The 23269-nt window shown below is 37.0% G+C and overlaps 1 protein-coding gene across 1 annotated transcript in view; it reads right to left on the reverse strand.

The window, feature by feature from the left end:
• Positions 1 to 23269, reverse strand: part of OTOG (otogelin) — a 106281-nt gene that overhangs the window by 25244 nt on the left and 57768 nt on the right. Inside the window, exons 29-38 of the mRNA XM_075094663.1 lie at positions 23018 to 23134; positions 21404 to 21560; positions 20325 to 20351; positions 17374 to 17541; positions 14949 to 15227; positions 6376 to 6493; positions 5594 to 5673; positions 3280 to 5184; positions 1364 to 3021; positions 759 to 927 (exon numbers count right to left, since the gene is read on the reverse strand). Of these exons, the coding sequence (XP_074950764.1) occupies positions 759 to 927; positions 1364 to 3021; positions 3280 to 5184; positions 5594 to 5673; positions 6376 to 6493; positions 14949 to 15227; positions 17374 to 17541; positions 20325 to 20351; positions 21404 to 21560; positions 23018 to 23134 (4678 nt within the window). The remainder of the gene's footprint in view (positions 1 to 758; positions 928 to 1363; positions 3022 to 3279; positions 5185 to 5593; positions 5674 to 6375; positions 6494 to 14948; positions 15228 to 17373; positions 17542 to 20324; positions 20352 to 21403; positions 21561 to 23017; positions 23135 to 23269) is intronic.

Genomic DNA, 23269 nt, shown 5'->3' on the forward strand with positions numbered 1-23269 from the left:
GTTCTTGCCAGCAAAGATTTGTAATTTTTACAAACCCCAACCTAGCAAAAACCACAAATGACAGTGGATCATGCCAGATGCTTCGTTCCCTTCTAGTCTTGTTCCTGAAGTGGGAGGTCATTTGGAAAGTTTGCTTCTTCCCAGTCTTATTCCTAAAGCTTTTGTGTTTCAAAGGGCTTGGAGTTCTTCTCCTACTTATTTCAAAGTCTAAAGCATAAGCAGAAATTTGCACTGCTTACCTCTGCATCCTTTCTTTGCTATTATGGACTAAATAGATTTTTTTTTAACATTTGGATTCTTTCTGCCCAGTTCTAGGTAATGATGGGAGTGACTATAGTACAGCTATGCTTCCAGAGTCCCCAAACAGTTAACAGAGCTATTTAACAGAGTCTAGGGAATCACCTCATCCTGAAGTATATATATGAGGAACCAAAAAATCCACTGCCTACAATGTCAGTATCCTAGGTGTTCTCCAATTAGACAGAAGACCGGATGGGTCTAGAGTCAGACCTAGACATGGACACTGCAGATACCTAAAGCTGGGTAAGAGAAATATCCTACATTAAAAGAGCATTTTGATTTAATTTCTCTGGATGTAGAACTAGAATTAAAAATTCCATCAGACAATGAGTAGCCTGTACAATATGCATCTTCTATTTCTATGCCATGGTATAGAAGTGTCAGTTCTTAGTCTTCTTACACATGCATTAAATTGTTACCTAAATTCACTTCAAAAGTACTGCATAATTAACACTTACATGCACATTCCCACTTTGGGCAGCATTTGTCACCATTCACTTGTGTAGCAAATCCTAGAACTCCACAGCTGGGTTGTGTTGCATTGTATGGGCAGTTTTGTGACTTATTAATTTGGATCAGTTGTCCATCCAAGCAAATATGTTTTATGCACTCATTCTCTGTGATTGGCTAAGGCATATTTAATGAAAGACACAGGTTACCATTCTTATTGAGCTAGAATCACAACTGAGAAGGAAAAGCATGGAATGGTACAACTAGGAACAATAACAGGGATCTCTGGAAAGACGTACTTTAAGGAGGGCAATGTGACAACAGCTATTGAACAATATGAAGCATCATACTTTAACAGAAAAACATTCCTGTTACAGTCACACTCAGAAAACTGAGGCCCAAAACACAGTGTATTATAGCACTTAGGAAAGCCATTACGCACAACGAAAACCATCCGAAGTTACAGAAATAATTGAGAAAGTAATGGTACTCCCTGTAATACAGATATTTTAAATCCTAGAGAACAAAGTATGGCTCACAATTTTTTTATCAGTGTGTAAAAGTAACCAAGACATATTCAAAACCAAACAGATAAATATTTATAGTTACTCACTGTACAAGTTTGAAGAGTTGCTGTTTCTCTAGGCAGCATAAAAGCTGATGCTGTGACTCCTGACATGGCTTCAGCTGTTGCCAGTCCATCAGAAAATGTTGTAGTCAAGCCATAAAGTGGTTTAGTAGATAAATAGGCAAATGAGGAAACTGATGTGTCATTTGGATGGTCAGCTATCGCTAGCAGTGAACTCACAGAAGGCATTTGTACCTCAGATGATATTTCAAGTTTTGAAGTTTGAGTAGTACTGACCGATGATGCAGCTATAGAAGAAAAAAGTTTTGGTTCAGAGGATGAATATGTAGTGGACAGTCCTGAAACACTTACATTAGAAGGAACTGCAGTTGTGTTTGTGAAATACGGAGAGTAAAATGTCTGACGTGTTTCTGGGGTAACGCTAACACCTTGAGTATGGATGGTTTGGACTTCTGTTGTTAATTCTGGCTCTTCAGATTTTACTGTATCGAGGGGCATGGCTCCTTTTGCTTCTGAAGAAACAGAAGAATAGGTGGGCTTCACAGAGCTTGTGATGGATTCTGTTACTGCTTCTACTTTACCTGAAGTTGCTGACCCAATACTAATATTTTGCCCAGTGCTGCTTATCATCGAAGAGGCTGAAGCTGCAGCGGATGAACGGGCCATAGCCGACAACACCGTACTTGCTAGAAATGTGGGACTGTAGGTAGTGGTTGAAAGAGTGACTTGCTTAGGCAATACTGCAGTTTCCTCTGTACCACCTTTGCCCGTTGATGTGGATGGCCCACTCCCCATCACCATGGGAATTCCTGTTGTTTCTGGTAACAAAACCGATGAAGAGGTTGACTTAGATTCTGGTGAAGCTGTAGCTGTTTCAAGTGTTTGACTTGAATCAAGTGATTCAGTAAACAAGGCCTGCCACGTGTATTTCAGACCAGTAACTGCCTTTTGTGTGGAAAATGAAGAAAATGCTTCTTTTTTAGTCATTCCTAAAGAAGAGGACGGGAGAATTCTGGTGCCAAAAATCCAGTCAGATGTTGTTCTAGTTGGGACAGCAGACTGCAAAACAGAAGTTCCTGATACATATGGCTGCATGACTGAATCAGTTAAATGCAACTCTCTTTCAGTTGGTAAAATAACTTGTGTAGAACCTACTGAGGTAGGTAATATACTTGAATGAATGCTTTCAGGTAGAGAGGTGATTAAGGGGTATGAGGAAGTCAATTCTCCTGTAGCTTCAGTTGTGCCAAAGACACGTTGTGGCTGACCGGTGGATTTTGTTAGTGTTTCTGCAGGATACTGATAAATTGGGGTACTGCTTTGGCTTGTCAATGAAGGCTCAGAAGTCTGATGACCAAGTTCCATAGCCTTCTGAGTAGAAAAATGTGGCATAGCCATGGTCTTTGTGGTCTGTACTGAAATTTTATCTCCTGAAGATGTTTCCCAAGAGAAGGAGCCTTCTGAAGATGGAGGAAAGGATGGCTGAGCTGTCGCTGCTGTAAGTTTTACTGTATCTGTTATACTTTGGACTGTAGATTTCAATGCTGTAGAAACTTTTCTAGTTTCTACTGGATATTTTGGTGTGGTTGTTACTTCCGGTATAATTTGCGCTAACAAAGGTGAAGAAAACGATTTATCTGCTAGATACTGAGAGGTGGAGAAAGTGTAAGATGACTTTGTTACTGGAAGTACAAGAGAAGGGGACAAAGTTGACTTTTCTTTGGTTGTCATTACTTTTTTGGTTGTTATGAGCTGACTGCTAAATTCAGAGAATGGGGAGAATGTGGCATAAGTGATATTTAAAATGGCTTTGCCTGGCGATTTGTCACGCGATACTGTTGTTACTGGACTTGACTGTTCTGGTACAGTGAATAAACTGGATAAAGTCAGGGCTGGGGAGGTCTTTTCTGTCAGTAACATAGATTTTGCTATAGTTGCACTTGGATATAGAGGGATCGTTTCATGGGATGTACGCACAGGACTGAGAGCTGTCAGTGATACTTCTTTTCCGTATGAGGGCAGCGAAGGAAAAGAAATGTTTAAAGAGATTAGAGAACTTGATGGTGAAGGAGGAAAAGCAGATGGCTTTCTAGTAGAGATGCTAGTAATTCTTTCCACTTGTGATTTATCAGGTTGTGTTGTCAGCAATGTGGTTTCAGTTGCACTAAGGAAAGTAAGTGGAGATCCAGTGATGGATGTTCTTTGAGCTGACTGTCTCTCTGTAGCTATGAAAGGAACTGTGGTGGTTTCTTCTGATGAGATAGAGGTTTTCATTGCTGATGTGGTAACACTACTTGAATATGCTGAAGAGCTTGTCTCCTCTGTACTTGAAACCAGAGTTGCCTTGTACCCAGCAGATGTTTTTCCAGAAAACAGAGTTGACCTGGCTGCTAATTCAAAAGGGGATGTTATTTTGGATGTTACCTCAACAGACAAAGGAGTCACTCTGATAGTCTCAGCCACAAGGGGATATTTAGTGTATAAGGTAGTCAGGAACTCTGTTGTGTTTAGAACTATGTATGAGGGATAGCCTGTCGTTGAAAGAGTTTTGAATGTTTTTTTTAATTCACCTGAAGCTGGAGAAGCAGGAGTAGGAACAGACACTGAAGGTTTTTTTGTAGAAAGAGTGAGGGATTTTTCAGTTGTAGAACTAGGATGTAGTGAATATGGAGGGAAATAGGACCTTGATGTATGCTCCACGCGAGATGTTGTTTTGGGACTTATCTTTTTATAAGTTGTAAACGATAACAAAGTTGTTTCTGATAATCCCTCTTGAGTTTGCAGAGTGGTTGTCTTCGGACCTAGAGTTGTAGTGAAAGGTACCTCTGCAGTACCAGTCAGGTGTTGAACCATTTCAATAGGAAGTTCTGTAATTGCCTTTCCCAGTGAAATAGGTGGTGTGGATGTTGGTGAAAATCTAGTCTTCACACTTTGTTCAGTTAAAACAATTGCTGCTTTTGTTGTTGTGGAGGACACTGGTTTTAACGAAGACAAAGTACTGATCACAGGAGAAAATGATGTTGCTGTAACATTAGATACTGTGGTAGAAGACTGTCCTGTGCTTATTTTTGTCCTTTCTGAAGTTCCTGTTCGGTTTACCAGTGCTGTATAGAAAGGCATGCCCAGGGGTGCTGATGTGGAAAACTGGGGCAAATATGCAGTAGTTTTTTCTGTTATTGGTTCAAATGAACTGGGTGTAGATGTTGTGAGTCCTTCTGTTTTTACCTGTGCTTCTTTTGTGGGAAGTGTTCTTGTGGATATTTCTGATATTTCCATTATTTTAGTTTTGACTGGCATTTCTGTTGTTCTAAGTATAAGTGGTGTCCCAGTAAAAATAAAAGTAGAAATTGGTTTGCTTTCTGATTCTGTGCTAGTAGTCACTGCATGTGTAGCAGTTACTGTCAGAGGTTCTGTAGCCCTCAATAGTTTAGTGGAACCACTACTGATTAGTTGTATCTTTGTGGAAGTTTCTGAACTGACAGTAGGTGGAAACAATGGCGAACTGTCAACAGAAGACAAGCTTACATTAGATTTTGTTGTCCAGAAAACTGCTGTAGTGCTTCTCCCAGTTGTCATTTCTGTTGACTGTGCAGAAATAGTTGAGGATAAAGTTATGGTTGGAAGTGTTGTATTAGATGTAACAGCTGAAAATTCAGTTTTCCCTGTAGTTGCAGTGAGTTGCAGTTTTGCAGAAAGTGTTGTTTCCACGTCTTTTGCTTCTGGTACAGAAAATGAAGTTACCGCTTCACTGATCGCTGCCAAACTTGTACTTGATGTTATGTGTGAAACTGCTGGTGCTTGAAAGCTGGGTGGCAAAGGTGGACTATCATCTGAGGGTTCAATGCCTGAAATCAGACACAAGTAAATAGTAGTCTGAAATTTATGAATAATTATAGCCACGAAGCTAGCAGAGCTAGAAGGAAGTTAACTCATACAGCTCTGACCTTTTCAATTGCTTTTAACGTCTAAAATTCATAGACAAAAAATAAATTCATTAAAGCATTTGCTCCACATCTAAAGTTACTGAAATGTTTTATGAAGAAATAACATCTTTCTTAGTTTAAAATTTGTCTCAGAGTTTTGAGGAGTGAAATTATTTTAACTAGAATGTATGTTTAGTGAGCTCAAGATTTATATAACTAAGGCAACAGTCACACAAATCTAAGCACCAATATTTGAAAATTTGACTAAAGACCTAAGAAATTAATAAGCTAAGTATTATACATAATATATATATATAGTTTTCAAACATACAGTCTTCAAAATACACGCATCTCTGAGTGATTTCATCCAGCAACATATTGAGAGGACAGGCAGGGACGCAACCTTCCACTCTAAAAGGAAAACAAATAGTATTAACTAGCTGGACAGTATCTTCTGGATCTAGCATTTCATTTTAGGACAACAGAATTTATTTATGAAGTATTTTTAAGTGGACAGTCTTGTTCTATCTAAATCTCATCACCTTCGTGTACTCCTTCAAAATGTCATTGCCATGGCTTCCATTTTCACTCAGATCTAAGCTAAAGTATGAACTCCGTGATACTCAGCCTTTGAAATGAATGATCGCAGGTTCAGTACTGAATACTATTGCTTAAGAAATTTGAAACATTTTTACACACCAAAATCCAAATGCCAGTTTTACCAGACTTAGCACAAATTCTAACTGAGAAGAAGAGGCAGGAACAGATATGGCGGTTGCAATGCCATAATGAAAAAGTAGGGGCACAACTATTTGAAACAAACTTGTAATCACCTCTCTTTATGAATACTATATAATACCCCACCCCAACTTGAAAGTTACAAATATACTACTCATTCCAGAATCTGACAATACTTCCTAACAACCAAAATGTCACTTTCTTATATCTGCCACAGCAGGTTTTATTCCATTTCTTTTCTTCTTCACTTACCTCTTTATATAAAGAACACAGTCCTGCTATACTGAGCCTACCTCTGGTCCCTCATATTTTTATTATGTTGTGTAAGTATATTACCCAAATTACATACTTTTCCATAAAAATAGCAATACTTACTTTGGTACTGTCTGACAGATTTTTCCCAAAGGGTCCCTGCATGTCTTGAAACAAGGGCTTGTACAGGCATCATAATGCCATTCACATGCAGAATGGGATAGAAATCTAAATTTGACATCTAAAAAACAACAAGATCTGTTATTCTCATATATTTCTAGAAACACACAGGATACACATCACTAGGAGACATGCTTTAAGTTCACTGTAGCTCTAAATCTCATACTGCTTCTACCTGTATTCTCTACAAATAAAATTGGTAATATTTTTTGAGCTGCTAAGGTCTTTAAAACATAGAAAAAACATTTACATTTATGAAGATTATATTAAAAAGTGCTGGCTCTGCAGTCTGTTTTACTCTTTGCAGTATAAAACATGACATCGAATTAGCCACATTTACTGCATATTACAATCACTTGAAAATAAAGCCAGGCAAGTTACAGCTGTTGTTATTAAGTTTTAAAAGCTATATCAACAATGAAACTATATGTTTGGTTATTCAAACAAAATGGAAAAATAAGACAATGTTCATTCAGTACAATTATTGCTATTAAAATAAAAAGCACCAACTGCATACACTGATACTCTTTATAACATAATGTATTATAGCAGTTGTTTACTTGTGTGTATAATTTGCTGATATAGAACAAAGGTGTACATAACTTTTATGATGCAACTGTGTTTTAAAAGCCAAACCAAACACCATTCCAAATCAGATATTATGCCAATTTAGGCTCCCTAAAGCAATATATCTTAACAGTTGGTCTTTTCAAAAGCAGTACAAGATAGCCACTCCAAAAGAAATTAATTCAAACCTCAAAACATTTTGAATCTGAAATTCTAACTGCTCCTACAATGAAGAAAGCAACTCAGATGAGATGAGACACGTAATCTTGCAAAATTTAACTCAAAACACATACTTCACCAGACAAAACAGTACCAATAATGAAACACTATGGCAAATTAAAAAAAAAAACAAAAAACACCACACCCAACCTGACCAAAAAAACCCAACCAAAAAACAACCAACCAACCCCAGAGTAAACTTCAAAGTGAGAATAAAGAGAAATAAGGATCAGCTATATTTCCAGTGCTTATTAAATTATGCAGGAACTTTACAAAATTAATATAACAGAGAAATAGGCTAAGTATAAATTTGAGAGAAACAAATTTGTGGCAATCATCGCATAGGTGACATGCACTTGCATGTTCAAATGCAGTATCATGCTTTCTTTTTCACTACAACCCTGCCCCAGCTGCATGCAGAACAGTTTCATGCACAATAGTAGATTAGCCCAGTGGCTCCACCAACGCCTGTATGGCTTATGCAATATATCTGGATTTCAGTACCTGAACTACAACATCCCACCCCACCTCCTTCCTGTAGCAGTCAGGGCAGGGCAGTGACACTGCTCTTACATACATGCCTACAGAGGACCACCAACATATGGGTCCCCTTCTAGAAACGTAAATTTGATCTTAGAGCTATGTTGTTCAGAGCCTATGAGGAGTAGCTGCTCTTAAACAATGTGTACATTAATGACCAGGAAGAAAATGCTTACTACTAAGAAAAATTTCAATTTTTTTGTCTTTTGAAGCCTTTTTCTTTAAGTTTTGCTGATCTTTGTTTGACTGAGATACAAAGAGAGTAGCTCTCTTACATTTTCTTGGAGGCATTCAATTTTACCGTGAAGATCCTAAGAAATTGTTCTTCCTGCAATGCAGGGACATCTATGCTTACAGGTAATTATCTCTCTGCCATTAATACCTTATTTTTAAATACAAATAATTCTCTTAAATTTAAGCTATACAACTCAGACAAAAGAGTGCATATGTTGCCATCTAGTGTTATCCTTTTTACATGTCACTCTAAAGACGTAACTTGTCACTGCTTTTGGAAACATGATTCTTACAACATAACAAATACATTAATAAAGTTACATTCCCATAAAAAGCTAAGTACAAGTCACTGAATTATTCTGTGACCTATTATAGTGAAACCAGCTTACATTGCTTAAATCTAATGGAGGAAGGGAATTATTTCCATACATTTTGCTGACTGATGTATGGCAGTTTTGTATGTACTGACAGGTCAGAGTGGTAAGGCTTAAGGACAACAAAAGAAGATATATGCCAAAAAGAACGTATCAGAGACCTATTGGCACAGGCAATCATAACCAGCAATATCAGTATATCTGAGTGGAATCTAGGAAATTTCATTTTCAGACAACACTAGATTAAGTACAGAGACAGATCCGTAACTTTCAACTCCTGCCACAAACCTCACCATTAATCACAGAAGTTTCAAACACAATAAAGGTACAAGCTTTACAGAACACATACTGTAACCCAATGAAGAATGTTATTTCTCAATTTAGCAGAAGAGTGATCATGAATTAACACTTCCAAGTGCTGGGATTAACATACCATCTCCCATTCTCCAAATAAACTTAGACTTTTATGAAATGATTGACATGTTTTCCTCAAGCTTTCCTACAGATTAAGTTCACAGAATTTGTTGGCATTGTATGCCTTGGTAGGAGATAGGGCGAATTTCTACATAACTGTATAGGATTTGTTGCGTGGTTCATAAACACCTCTTTCAGTAAAGAATGAACAAAATAAAGAAGTATGGACAACAGATTAATTTGTTAACCTGGTCATAAAAATTGTTTTCAAAGAGGGCCCATGGAACCAATGGACATTTAATTTTCCAGTCAAGGGATTTTAGAGAATTGAGTATGCCGGGCCAAGCTATTTTAGTTTTTTTAATGTGCAAATTACTTAAAAGACCAGACCAAATCACGACAGCAAGACTTGAATATATTGCATGAATGGGTTTCCAGTATCTCAAACGTTTTCAGTATGTCTCAGTAAACCCATCAGATACAGTGAAATCTGTTCTTTGTTATGAATTATGGGAAAATGCCTTTCCACCATTAGGAGAATGTCAGTCCAGTCATTCATCATATCTGAAGTTTTCACTATTGGCAGCATCACTTCTGGAATGCCTAAGCAGCTCAAGGACCTAGCTGTCTGACTGTGCGAGCCACTGTAACAAAAAAACAAAACACAACAAAACAAACAAAAAAATAAAAAACAAAAACAACACAGCAAGATGCAGTTCCTGCTTAAAAAGTTTAGACTAAATTGAGATTAGACAGAAAATGAAGGGGAGGAGAAACAGAGGCACAGAGCCATGTTCTGAACTAACATGAATTCAAGAATAAGCCAAGAGAACAATAAAGTATCTCTATATCTACCTAAAAAACTAGATTATTTTGCCTCTTTTTAGTACATCTGCATATTAGCTATCATCCCATTACCCACAAGCATTAGGGCATATGGAAAAGCAGTAACAAAGTGCTTTAAAGCCATTCAATCATCCCTCTCCTTAAACTGAGGGAAATACTCCTTTCACTCTCTCTACTGATTTTAGATATTAACTTCCACACCAGAACAACCACAGCTTTATTGTTACGACCATGCTGCTATTCCCATGACAGAAACTACCACAGCTCAGAAACTCTGGATTTCACCAGTGTCATGGCATGAATGCTTTATACTAGCCAGGATGCTAATCAGCCACCTCCACCACATGCTTCCCATTTTTTTAATACTTAAATTCCCCCTCCAGCAACCAGTAATAGCTTACTGTACACTGTGCAACAGTAAAGTTCACTCACAACAAAAGAATTATAGGCAGTTTACAGACAATGAGTCAAGCTTCTTATATCAGGCATGTGTTCCTCAAAAGGATTTGTCATGGCATTTGAAAATAACCATGTGTCTCCTGGTGAAGTCTACCAGCATTTGTCTTCTGTTCGGTGACACAGCAAATCCTTCACAAAATGGTAAATTATGCCCCGGACGACAGTTGCTCCAGTTGACATTCCAGCTGAGCCCACAGTTCTTTTACCTAACAGGAGCTGAGCCTATTGACATGTTACAGTACTGCAGAAAGTTTTTGTATGAATGCAGGTATACGTGTTGCCATATCAAAACAATATAGTAAAAGATATTCTCCAACTCCATTGTTTTCTTATTTGCTTGGACATCAGGGAAGCATTTTGTTCCTTGTAACTTACGATCTACATTCTTCATGGATTTCAAAAATAATTCTGTGGTAATGAGAACAGTTGCTACCATTTAACAAAGAATTTTAATTTTTTACCAGTGACAGACTGTGGTGTTCTCCTGAGTCACAACAACCTTTCTGGGTAACTTGGCCATTTTTTTGTGTGTTGACAATTCCTACTGTTCACAAGTCCATCCCACCTTTTTTTTTATACTGTGACTTTTACCTCATAGGGACAAAATCTGCCACTCTTAGAATACGTGTATTATGAATAATTTCATGCTATGCTTAAAAAATGGCTATTTACTTTAATTAAAAAAAAACAAAATTTGAAATGTACTAATGTTAATGAAAGGCTGTATTTAAAATAAATGGTTTTAAAATAATGAAAAATATTAAGCACTTGGATTTTCATTCTCATCTGACACTTTTTCCTGTTTTGCTACTTCTTCCAAATTTCAAAAAACATTGTAGGAACAAAATTTGCTTTAGAATTAGTTCTATTTATAATGGCAGCAAAGCTCTGCTTAGTAACGTAGATTGCCTATCTCCTCAGTTACAAGTTTAGAAACATGAAATCCTATATACCCACCTAACACACACAAACTACTAACAAACCCTGCCCATGACTTCTAAGTGTCTGCAATGAGAAATGTAAGCAAATATCACTGGAAAAATTTAACTTTGTGCACAGCCAAAACATCACTGGAAGTAAAGTATAATTATCTACCTCTCAAATACTTTTGTTTTAGTTTACTATAACTATGCTAGATGAATATAATCTTGTTAATGCAATGATTTAATCTCCTCCTATTTATTCAGTCAAAAATGGGAGGCCAAATGTTTGTGTTTGTGGTATAAACAGGAAAGACATTATAATTCTACAGTAACCTCAGTCTGATTCCAAGAGCTTCTGAGCAGTTGTGTTCAGTGACATACCCAGGATTTGCAGGTACAACAGCAGTTGCTCAGCATTACCCAGTCCCAGGCCCCATGCCATGATCTTTTGGACTGACAAAGCATACGAGCTCAAATTAAACTTGAGAGCAACTCATTATAAGTGAAACAGGACATTCTGGAAAATTAATTCTACTGGTGGAAATGTATAAGAGTAAGTTGAAGTTAAAATAGTGAACAATATAATGTATAAATCTGGCTTAAGGTGCAAAATGCCTTAGTAAAAAAATGTTTTTCATTACAATTAATTCCATTTTCAGTTTTGTACATTTCTGAATGTGTTTCAGTTAATTAAGATACAAACATTAAAAGCAACCAAGAATGCCCTGTATCAAACTTAACACCTCTGTGAGGTGTGCATATACTTAGTGTAGCTTGAGATTTTCATTTTAGCTGAAAATTTTCTCTGAGATAGGCCTTACATTCACAGCAAGTTAGTTATTAAAGCACATAACTAACATTATTAACTTTGCTGCAGAATTTATATAGGGCAAGTCACATTTTTAGAATACATATAAAATTAACTCACAGCGATTTTAAAAAGGCAAAGCATATTACGATCATTCTATGAAAGGTAAAAGGTAACTAGCTTGATCACATTATTTTTAAAAAGTGTAAGAAAACTGCAGTTCTATCCATAGAAAGATCATCAATTCCCTACATCCACTAATTTCCCAACAATTTCAAATGTGAATTTATTGCTCTTACATGACAGCTCTGCGCTTGTCCATCTGGTAAGACTAAAGTGTATTCTCTCATTTGACTGAATGCATACCAATCCATTGCCAGCAAAAATTCCTGCACAGAATGCAAAATGTATTTTCTTATGAGTAAGTATAGTCTAGATATTCAAATTCAGTTATCAACTCAAACCCTCAAATGTTTGTGGGAACAGGACAGCAGACAAATCTAAGTATAATGAAAATAACCCAATTTAAAAGCCAAAGTTACTTCTCATGGAAAATACTTTGCAGTATTAGCCCATCATATCTGCACAATTTATAGTCAAAGTATTTCAATGTGACAATATTTATTGCTATGAAACTGGAAAAAGTGACTCGTCAGCTGACTTTAAACAAACATGTATCTATGGCTGTGGCAATCAGGTCATTTAAAATTCTTCCTTTTGAATGTGCGTCACAGAGCATGAAGAAGTCTCATGAGGAACTTTCTGGCCAAGGGGATTTACTGGGCCTATTATTCTGCTCCTGATATTTATCCTCTGATTCCGCAGGAATAGCTGTTCCCGGCTCAAGAGTTTCTGATCTAATATGCAAAGCATTTACAATAGTCAGCAGGAAACTCAATACGCTTTTGCCTGTGCACTCTGGAACTGGTGTAACTTTTCCATTAACTTAAACAAATGCTGCTGTATTTTTAGACCATGTAATTACCCTACATCAGCAGGCTGGCCGTTGTGAAAGTACACTGGAGAAAGATTCGAGCCCTGTGTTTCTCTGCTTATAAAACTCCGAAACCCAAGCCCTCGGATGTGGTGATTAATGAAATGCCTCTTGATCATTTGATCTGATCCCACTTGCTGAGGTAAATTGTTTTAGGTTTCCATTGGCATAGACAGGATTTTTTGGTATAATGACTGGAGGGTAAAGACTTCACACTTGAAAAGACATACCACTCTCTTAATGGATGACCACTGAGAATTGGAACATGTTTTAACCTTCTTCATTCCTCCCTTAAAGATAAAAGACTAAGGAGATATTTTTGTTATGTCCAAAGAAAGTTCCTTGCTTGAAATGCTGTACAAACATCCTGGTAATAGCATTAGCTCTACAATTCCGCTGTTAAAAAACCTCAACAGTTCTGTGATTACAAGCATTTGTCAAGAGGCAACAGGCATTTGGCAATGACAAAATCTGTCATTTTTTCTGAAGTTGGAGTGTGCCAGTCAACAGCTGCATTAGGCTGTCAGCATAATACATTGCAAAACATCGGCAGATTCACAATGCCACCATTAACACTTTAATTCAATGTTTTGATAACAAGAAGCTCCACGAGGCATACAGTTGGCCTCCGTTGTCATGGAAGTCAGTGCCTGCTTCAGATTTGTCTGTTCTGAGATTCAACATGGTCATTGTAAAACATGGCCATGCTTCATTTGTTACAATATTTCATTTTCTTTCCTTGCTTGTAAAACAAATTTCATCAGTTTCAGAGGATGAAGCACTGATTTTTAAAAATGGTATTGCCAAGGATACCTATTAAAATATGTCTGCTACCTCAATAAATGAACTACTAATGCATTTGAAATTACAGCACAATAAAAAACTTTAGAACGTAAAACGAAACACTTGTAGTGATTCTGGAATTTTATACACCACAAGAAGGCCAGTGGTTTCAGCAAGTAGTAGGTGTCGCTGAAGTTCATAAATAAAGTCATATGAATGCATTTGATGTATCTGATGTATCAAGACAAGCAGACACTAAAGGAAATTTTCATTTCATGAATAACCTGCTTTGCTTTATTTTATAGGCCAATAAAACTTCTTGCACCTCGTTCTTGACCTGTAAGGCCATATGCATTTCAACGCATGGTTCTCAAATTTTTAAGACTATGTCAAAACAGTTATTCTTATTATTATTCCTTACTAAAGTAAAAAAGAAAGAGCTTAATTTATTAGTGATTTTTTTAATGTGTGTTTTTGTCATCAGTTCTTGCAGAAGTAACTCCTGGATCCAGCTTCTACGGAGGGTCGTAAGAATAACTCCTATATTTCTGATCCTTATGTCTCAGTGGAATGGGACTACTACTACAGGAATGGAAATCTCTCAGGTAGGTAAGAACACTCTCACAGCAGTCTATGTTGTGTACTCAAGAGCTGTCTGAGGAACAGCAGAGAAACAGACATCTAGATCCCCAAGAAGAGGCATGTATCTCCACTTAGATGGTGCCTACAACACCAGGGGATAACATCCCAAAAGGCAGAGCCTCTGTGAGTGGGTATGTGAATAAAGGTCAAGGTGTTTTTTCAGAGGAAGCACAAGGTTTGAGACATGTAATCTACAGGCAATGTCCTTAGCACTGGATGGCATGACCTCTGACGAGGCCACAAAGCTTGCAACAAGAATGCACCATACAGAAAACTCTCTTGGCAGCAATCAGAGGAAAAGGAGGAGAAAACATCATACACAGACCTTAGCTTCCAGAGATGCATTCAGTTCTTTTCTATTCACTTTGTGAATTCCATTATTCATCAGCATGAATTTTCTACTCCTTAAGAACTTCCTCACCACGTAGGTGGGCAATATTGCCCAGAAACTATACACAAGGCTATGTATTTCCAAAACTAGATGGCGGATATAGCAAAGTTGTGCGTTAGGTTAATGGCTTTTGACAAGAAAACAGAATCTCATCCTCACTACAATGCTCAGGGAAGACGATTTTGAGCCTGTGTGTCACAGATTACCAGTGATGTAGGGGAGAAGTAAGCAATCTCGCCACCTCTGAAAATATCAATACCATTAACCTGTATTTTCACAGGGAGCAAACTGCTGTTCATAAAATACAATTTTAATTACCTACCTACAAGTTTAAAGAGGGTTGACAGTCTGAACTCCTCTGAATGATGGTACTTCAAAAGCTCAACTGAAGAGGCTGAAACGTGGATGAAGTATCCTGGTTTTGCAAATGACTCAAAGGAACTGTATCCTGAAAGCCATGTATTCTTGTGAATGACATATGTAGATCTGTTGTGAAACTCTTCACTTTTTTCCCATTTAGAAAGAACAAGAGTATTATTGGAGGTCAACTGAAGAAAATAGTTTGGTCTTTCAGCTGTTTCAAATGAAATCAAGTTGGAATCTGAAAAAAACACACAGAACCCATTTACTTGCTGATATATGCATAATAAACTAAAATCATTCTGATGTACCACTACTGATATTAGTAGCACGAGTAATGAAAACTGGCTTTGGCCTTTCAGCGAAAATAGCCTGAATCTTGTAAGAAAATATACTATATATGGATTTCAGAGTGCTAAATTCTCATGGATATTTAGGTTTCTAAATATCCTACAGATTTCAACAGGAATACAAGCAGATTAAGATATTTGCCCACACCAGGATAAAGTAATATAGCCCTGCAGTCAAGCAGAACTTCAGTTTACAGCCTTCACTAAGCCATTTATTTAACAAAAATTTAAACTTCATCTAACTAGCTTTACAAGTAATATTTGCCATCAGGAATTTATAGCTTAAGAGCTCAGCCTTTCATTAAAAACAAATTACAAAAATGTATTTTGCATTCAGCTTAAAGCTTTATGTCTTGATTTCTAAGCAGTCAGCTCTCTAGCCCTTCCTCTAAGAATGTTAACAGCAAAGTCTGTTTTCTGGCAAATGTACGCACATGATATCTTACCCTGAAAACAGTACTGTTGATTCCAAGCAAGCCTCTGTACAACCAATTGCAGAGTGGCAAATCTTGAGCCTGTTAACAGGCATCTGTTGCTCAGAGAATTACTTCATTCTATTTTGCTGTAAACTCTGCTATTCTCTTGAAAACAGCCTTTAAACTACTGTAAAATCAACTAACCCTCCAGGCCTGGGTAGCATTTCTTGAAAAAAAGAATGCATAGAAAACAAATGATCTCTATTAAACAGATAGACTATCACATTCTGGTGTAACAGTTCTGGAAGACCAATTTGTTTTCTGAGCTTAAAAACTTCAATTAATCTGAAGAACATAGCAGCACTTGTGAATATTTTTTTATTAACCATCTGTAGCGAGTAGCTATTTAATATGTAACAATGGACAATGTGATTTAAAATACCTACCATATAGCCAATCCGTACATCAATGCCTAAAACTTTTCACTGTCTACGATTTGTTTGAAACTGATCAAACATATCAATTTTTCTGAGGTACCAAAGAACCAAGAACACAGATATAGAAATGAAGTCATGGATATGAAAAATAACTTATTGATTTTATAAGCTCCTTCATGGATAAATGATGAAATGCCACTCACTCAAATTGGACTATAACGCACACATTCCATTTGCCATGTTAAATTCTGAGGGATTTTTATACAGGAATAGAACAGTAGATGGACCTTCCCTTTCCAAACCTAAATTGAACGCAGTGTACAAGTGTCTCAAAACTATGACTAATAAAAGAAATGTTGCCCTGGATATTCCGTTACATGAGTTCTTGTGTCAGTTCTACAGACAGCAGTATTACTAATCAAATGCTTGTAATTTTTTCAACTGACCCATATCCCTTCTTTGATTACACAAAGACAGCCACTTTCAGGCTTTCCAAAGAGCTGATCAGGGGACTCTGGGCAGTAAAACTGTATTGAGACTCAAGTGCTCTGTGAGCATTAAAACTGTGTACACAGACAACTCTAGTATTTAATCAATGTGACAAAGGGCTGAAAATATTCTTGTAAGCTCTTCCACCTGCCTGAAGGTGTGCAAGACTTCTTTCATCTGCTGAATAAGTAACAATTTCCTTCAGTAGAAGCTTAAGTTGGATCCTGAAGAAGATAAATTTGCAGTGTATACCAAACGCAGCTCATGTTAGTGCCAACAGACATCTCTGTACAAGTGGGCAGACAATGAGGGATGGTAGCAAAGCGAGTGAATTAGGGAATACTTCTCCTATATCATTTCTCTCCCATTGTTTCCCATGTCCCAGTTTTGCCAGAGGAAAGGTGGAGGGAGCAACACGTATCTGGAACACTGGGCTACAACACTGGTCTGGTGCTTCTGAAGGTTGGGGCCAGGGAGGAGCTGTTGCTTTTCAACTAAAGTATCTGTTTATAAAGCTGCAATCATCTAATTAAAACCAACCAAATGAAAACTTTGGCAGACAACATTAAGGTGCGCAATCAGCTGACAGATAAAGAAAATATTTTTTGGCCCACACCTATTTTCAAACATAGGCTCGTATTCAAGGGCAGAATTTGCTCTGCCTTATTTAAGCCTCTAGGTTACAGTGACTTTACCATGAGCTTTGGGTTGATAAAGTCCTGAAGTCAGCATAAAGCTCACTGTATGTCCAGGAACAACATCATCTTCTCTCACTGGGAAAACAACACCATCCATCAGTTTAACTGCCATTACAAACTCTCCATCCAAATAGCTGACCAGTTTGTATGGGCCCTTTCCCAGAGCTGTTGAGAATAAAAATCAGAATTACCTTTCATGTCAAGTGTCACAAATGCTTGAGCTCTAAATATTATGATACAGCACATAAATCAAAACACGTCTCCACTCTGAATATTTTCAGAGTGCTCTATGTGCCATGCACTGACCTATAATGACAAACAAAACAAAGCCAAACTCTTTTAGAAAATACCTGTTTTGAAAAGTGTCCAAAATACCTAGTTTTAATTTCACGATTCATTATTAGCTTCTCCTTTTGATTTCATAGTTACTTTATTAAAGTTAGCTGACTCCTCGTTTATTTGGTTTGGAAGTAAATAGCATTCTACAGACCACCCTGGGATCCCTCTAAATTGTTTATTTGTATGGTTGAACTGATTATACACTTCTCACTATTCTTTAAAACCCATTTTATTAGCGTCCAAGTGTGAGGTATTTTGCAGGGAATAAAAGTTTGTTGTCATCAAGTATCAAAGAACTCCTTGAACAATGTAGATACAAATGTAGCCACTGGGCAGCGAGACAGGAAGAAATCAGCATTGTAAGCAAACGAATGGTCATATTTTACCTATAAGTAAAAATAGCCAAAAGCACATGAAGTTATCATTTCACAAATCTTACAATGTCACACCTCCTCACCTAGTTCCAATTTGCAGAAAAGTATTTCAGAGTTTATATTTAAATGCTATTTGAAATTATTTTTGTAAACTTGTCTGTTAAAACCAGGTATTTTAGGTTACACCTGAGCAATTCACCTCACTACCATTTTACCCAGACACTGCAAGCATCCATCTAAGGTAGAATTGTCCCAGAACCTCTCAGCTGATAGCTGTAGCTAATACCTTTGAGCATTAAAATCTGTTCCAACAGGTTAAAAGTTTGGGCAGCAGTTTGCAGCCTGCCCTCATATTCTCGTTCTCCCTAATCTTAAAATTTATTACAAGTTTTGAAATCCTAAGGAGGTTGCACTACAACCGGTTTTAGATTCTAATAGCATAAATAGGTGGCCTGTTAGGACACAGGCCCATGCCTAGCTAAACATGTACAGTGATACCTGGTTACCTTCAGTGTAGGGAGTTGAAGAAATTTTAAAAATTATTTAAAACATCTAGTGTTCTGGAAGTGTTATTATACTTTTAAGTCTTACATCTCAGGCCCATCCAAAATTTGAGAAACCACAGCTACCAGCTAAGAATTTCCCATATCAAAGACAAAAGGCTCTGTTCCTACTTCTAGTGGGGCTGGAACGATTTCACTCTGGATTCATGACAAAGTTAAATAAAGAAAACCTATCTATGGCCTAAGACAGTTTCTTAACCTTCCTGTCTCCAAAACAAAGTCATTCTGGGGAATGCTACAATATTTAAGGTAGAAAGGAAAATCTTCAGTACAGAGATTATTTTTTTCCCCACTGGCAGCTCTGAAACATTCTGTGTTAAATACTGATGAGCTGTATTAGTGAACAGTAGGAAGATACAAAGTGAGAAGTATACAATAACCATGTTTATTACAAGCCAGTCACATGCACAACTCTCCACTATTTCAACTAATTTCTGTCAGTGAGAATTCAGTGAGAAGTAAAACTAATAACACACTTTAAAAGCACATGTTATTATATAACTTCATTTCACTACTACCACAGTTGTTAGAGGCACTGCACTTTCAATATGTTACAACTGCAATAAGATTATCTAGTATCAGACTGTATTTCATTTATAAAACTAAACAAACCGCAAAGAAAATGTAAAACTGCAATCACCTCTTATATTCAACTGGCCTTTATTTAAATTAATTTAAAGGCTTAACTAGTGATTTAGATAAAATTCACTGCATTAGCAATCTGACCCCACTCAAAATCTTTTCAGCCATCAGTATATCAGAAAATGTAAATTTCTTGGCCATATCATTTAGGCCTGGCACGTTGCGTAAGTATCTTCTAACTTAAACTCAGTTCCCCTCTGAGATCTTCCTGGGGGTGAGCTGCTGCAATATGGAGTCTAACAAAAGATCAAAATTTCACAAATGATCTGGCTAGACAGGCTTCTACATGAGCTTGAGAAAAAGAGTTATAGAACAAATAGCAGGAGTCCTGACCATTCCTCACATCAGGCTGGCTTGCAGTGCTTGTATGTATGCCACGTCTATGCAGACACACGCAGTGTAATACTAAAATAGTCTGAATGTGGATTCCAGTGTTAACACAGCAGTACGGCACCCACTGCAGATTCTAGGTTTACTCTACCACCTTGTACAAGTTTTGCACCTCTCTCTGAGAGCCATTCTAACACAGCAGCAATGCCTGTCACTCAGAAATTTAAAGCTAGGTCAGACATACCAAAATGGAGTTATTCCCCATTTGGGGACAAAAAGTTGAAGTACCTTAACAGCTAGCTCCCTCTGAAGGCTGCACAGGAGATCAGGATTGGTTTAACAGACCCACTAGGTATCAGTTTTGCACTGCAGTATGCCTTAAGCAAGTAGTGCCACTAGTATTATTGGGTTGAATAGTCTATTAATTACTTAATGATTTAATTGTTTAACCATGATCCATTAATGCAAAAACAATGCGTTAAACACATATTTTGGGGAAAGGCCCAGAAAGAAAAGATATTATGAAATTAAAACCCTTTGAAAAAGCAAAGTAGACCAGTAAAACAGGATCTTGTCTGTTTAAATAATATAATAATTCACTACTATTTTCATTAACACATTATTTTTATACGAAGTACTAAGAATTATAAAAAGAAACCAAGGAGTCTATTGACATTTTATCAGCTCCTTTAGAACTTACCTTTGTTGAAATATTCACAATCATAAGCTAAAAAATAAAAAGAAAAGAAATGCAGTTGCAGGCATTCTGCAGATAAACAGGTTTTCCATTACCCGTTATGATTAATAGGTAAGCCAAATGCTTGGCCAAGTTAGATCATACACAAACATTTATTTAAAAAACTATTGCCACATATTTACTGCTTTAAATAAAATACTAATTTAAACTACACCAATTTAAATAAAATACTGTCTTCTAGTAGGAAGGACTAAGCTTACATACCTACAGCTGTCTTTTTGTGACCTCTAGTGGTTAAGGCTAAGCTTTGCTGCCTTTCCAAACTCACATTAAAATACACACACCATTTCTATCAAAAATTAAGAGTAACCCTCTTGCTTTATGGCAAGTTTGCTGTGTGACTTTGAGCAAGCTCTATATTCTCTCTGTTCAACTGCAAAGTTAAAGAAATGCTTGTTTCCTTCCATTCTTTCTATCTTGCACGTTTTTATCATGTCTTTGGGGAAACAACTGTCTCCTGTTAGACATTTGCACTCAGTGCCGTAGAAAAAGGCCTCAGATTTTTTTACAACTTCTAAGCATTGTTGAATAGGGATACCAAGGTAATGACAAAGTCCTGCTTAAAAACCTACTTGTTTTTCTTCAGCAGACCTTTAAGTTTCACACTTGCTCTGGGGCAGTGGTAAGGCAGCTGTCTCCTAGACCCTGTTAAGAGGCAAAGTCCTCCTCAAGATGGAAATTACCTGAGCTGTTAACTTTGTAACTCTGGTTTGAGTTACATATCCTCCTGATATCCTGATGCCATATCCTAATACAGACTTCCCATGACTTCTCCTTTCACATCACAGGTCAGGCAATTAAAAACAGAATAGTACCACCCACAAACATGGAAAGATGCATGTAATCCAGCTAGACTGAAATGAACACAGAGGGAAGTGAGAGGCACCCGCTCATTGTCCTACCAGTCTGGCTTAGTGATTCAATTCATGGTCCCAGGTAACTCAATGTTACTGATTTTTCAGGTCTGGGTCTATGAATGCAGACAGTGGCAGCTGCTGGCAATGCCAGTTAAGTAAACTTACGACACACTCTAGGGGACCTCCAGTCTACAGCAACTCCATGCTGGCAGCACTGATGGGCATATGCTGAAACACTTGTACAGAAACACTCACAGTCACCTCCTTGGTTACAACCACAGGTATCTGTCAAGCAGTTTGAGTAAAACCAGGTGACATCAATCTGGAAATAAAAATATCACTTATCAAAAATATCCATATAGACCCTGGCAACAATCACCTCAATACAAAGCTATGACTCTTTCAAAATTTAATACATGACTTCAAAGCATTAAAGATTTTAACTTAAATGTTTCCTGAAACACATGAAAAACAGTTTATTAGAACACATCATAAAATCTTGTACAGTACTTAGTAACGCAATTAAGTCAATGACCCATTCAGAACATGCACACTGAGATGCTGATATGAGCTTGTGTTTTCTATGGTTTTGTAATATTTAAACCGTAATAAACTAACTACAAAGAGGCTTATGAAATAAGATAAAATTTCTCTAAACTGATCACAAATCAATAAATCTCAGAAGTGTTAAGAAAGTTAGATATACGTAAAATGTAAGAAATAATAAAGTAGATAGAAAAACTCTTCATGTGAGAGTGGTTCATTCTCTTCATATTATTAGGCGATTTCACCAGCAAATTTGGGATTTTTTCCCTTAGATTATTTTGAAGTCTTAAGTGACAAAATTTAAAAAAAAAAACTGCCAATGATAACTCACTTATTGAATTCTTACACATTTTAAATGGATTTACACTTGAGAAATACACACTTATGAGGAACTTGGTTGCTACCAACCTTATAAAGTGGACTAAATCAATGTTACATTAAAACAACCTTAGCATCAGCTTCTACTTCCTTCCAAAATAATATACAAAGCAACCTTGCAAGATTCCTGGTTGTCTTTCATATGAGATCTCCCTTCTCCCTAGGAATCATTCTGACACACTCTTTAAGCCATGCACACAGTCTCAGTACCTGAACATCTCAGGACATGTCATTTTCCATATAAGACCTAGCTCTGGAAATCAGTTCCCCCTCATTCTCCAAGTGAACCTGAGCCTTTTGACTGTCAGAACATGTTGCATGACTCATTTATTTCCTTAGGTGGTTGCCTGAGTGAGGAGATACGTGCATTTTTTTCTAGGAATGAGTTCTTCGCATCTGATACTGCCTAGAAGAAACTGTTGATTTATTGAAATATGCCTGAAAAACTTGCGTGCTATGTAATACAATTGACAAAAGCAAGTTGTTATGCTTATGCAAATAGTGCTTGGGATGAAAAAAAAGATAGCACAAATTGGATATAATTTAGTCTGTATTAATTACAAAGGGGACTAATAGGACTATCCATATTGTAGAATGCTAAACTGGTGCCAAAGTGGCTTACTGTCTAGGTCAGCTAAGTGCAGGTAGCCCTTATAGGTCCAGTCAAATATTCACATTTTAGAATCAGAATAGGTATGGGTTATACTTTCTTTGTGTTCTCTTTTGCTACAGTAGTCAAAATTATTATGTTACGGAAGACAAGATGAAGATTAAAAGTGATGCAAGTTGAAGAGTGAAGTTTCTCTCTAGTGATATGTCCACTTTTACATCTTTCTATATGCGACCACAACTCACCACTGGATGGCAAGCTTCAAAGGCTTCACTTAACAGTATTCCACATTCCTTCTTGGCAAATGGCTCTCTAAGGGGATTCAAACTGCATGGATTTCGAATGTCAGAGCTGTCAACACACTTAACCAGAAAGCAAAATCAAGGTGAGAAACTTGTTTCATAACCACTTTGTGTTTGAACTTGGAAAGTTGTTTTTTAAAAAAAGAGATGTAAAAAAAACCCCAAATGCATCATTTAGGAAACTAAAGCCAGACT

The sequence above is a fragment of the Phalacrocorax aristotelis genome, chromosome 5 (assembly GCF_949628215.1).
Source record: "Phalacrocorax aristotelis chromosome 5, bGulAri2.1, whole genome shotgun sequence".
NCBI lineage: Eukaryota > Metazoa > Chordata > Aves > Suliformes > Phalacrocoracidae > Phalacrocorax > Phalacrocorax aristotelis.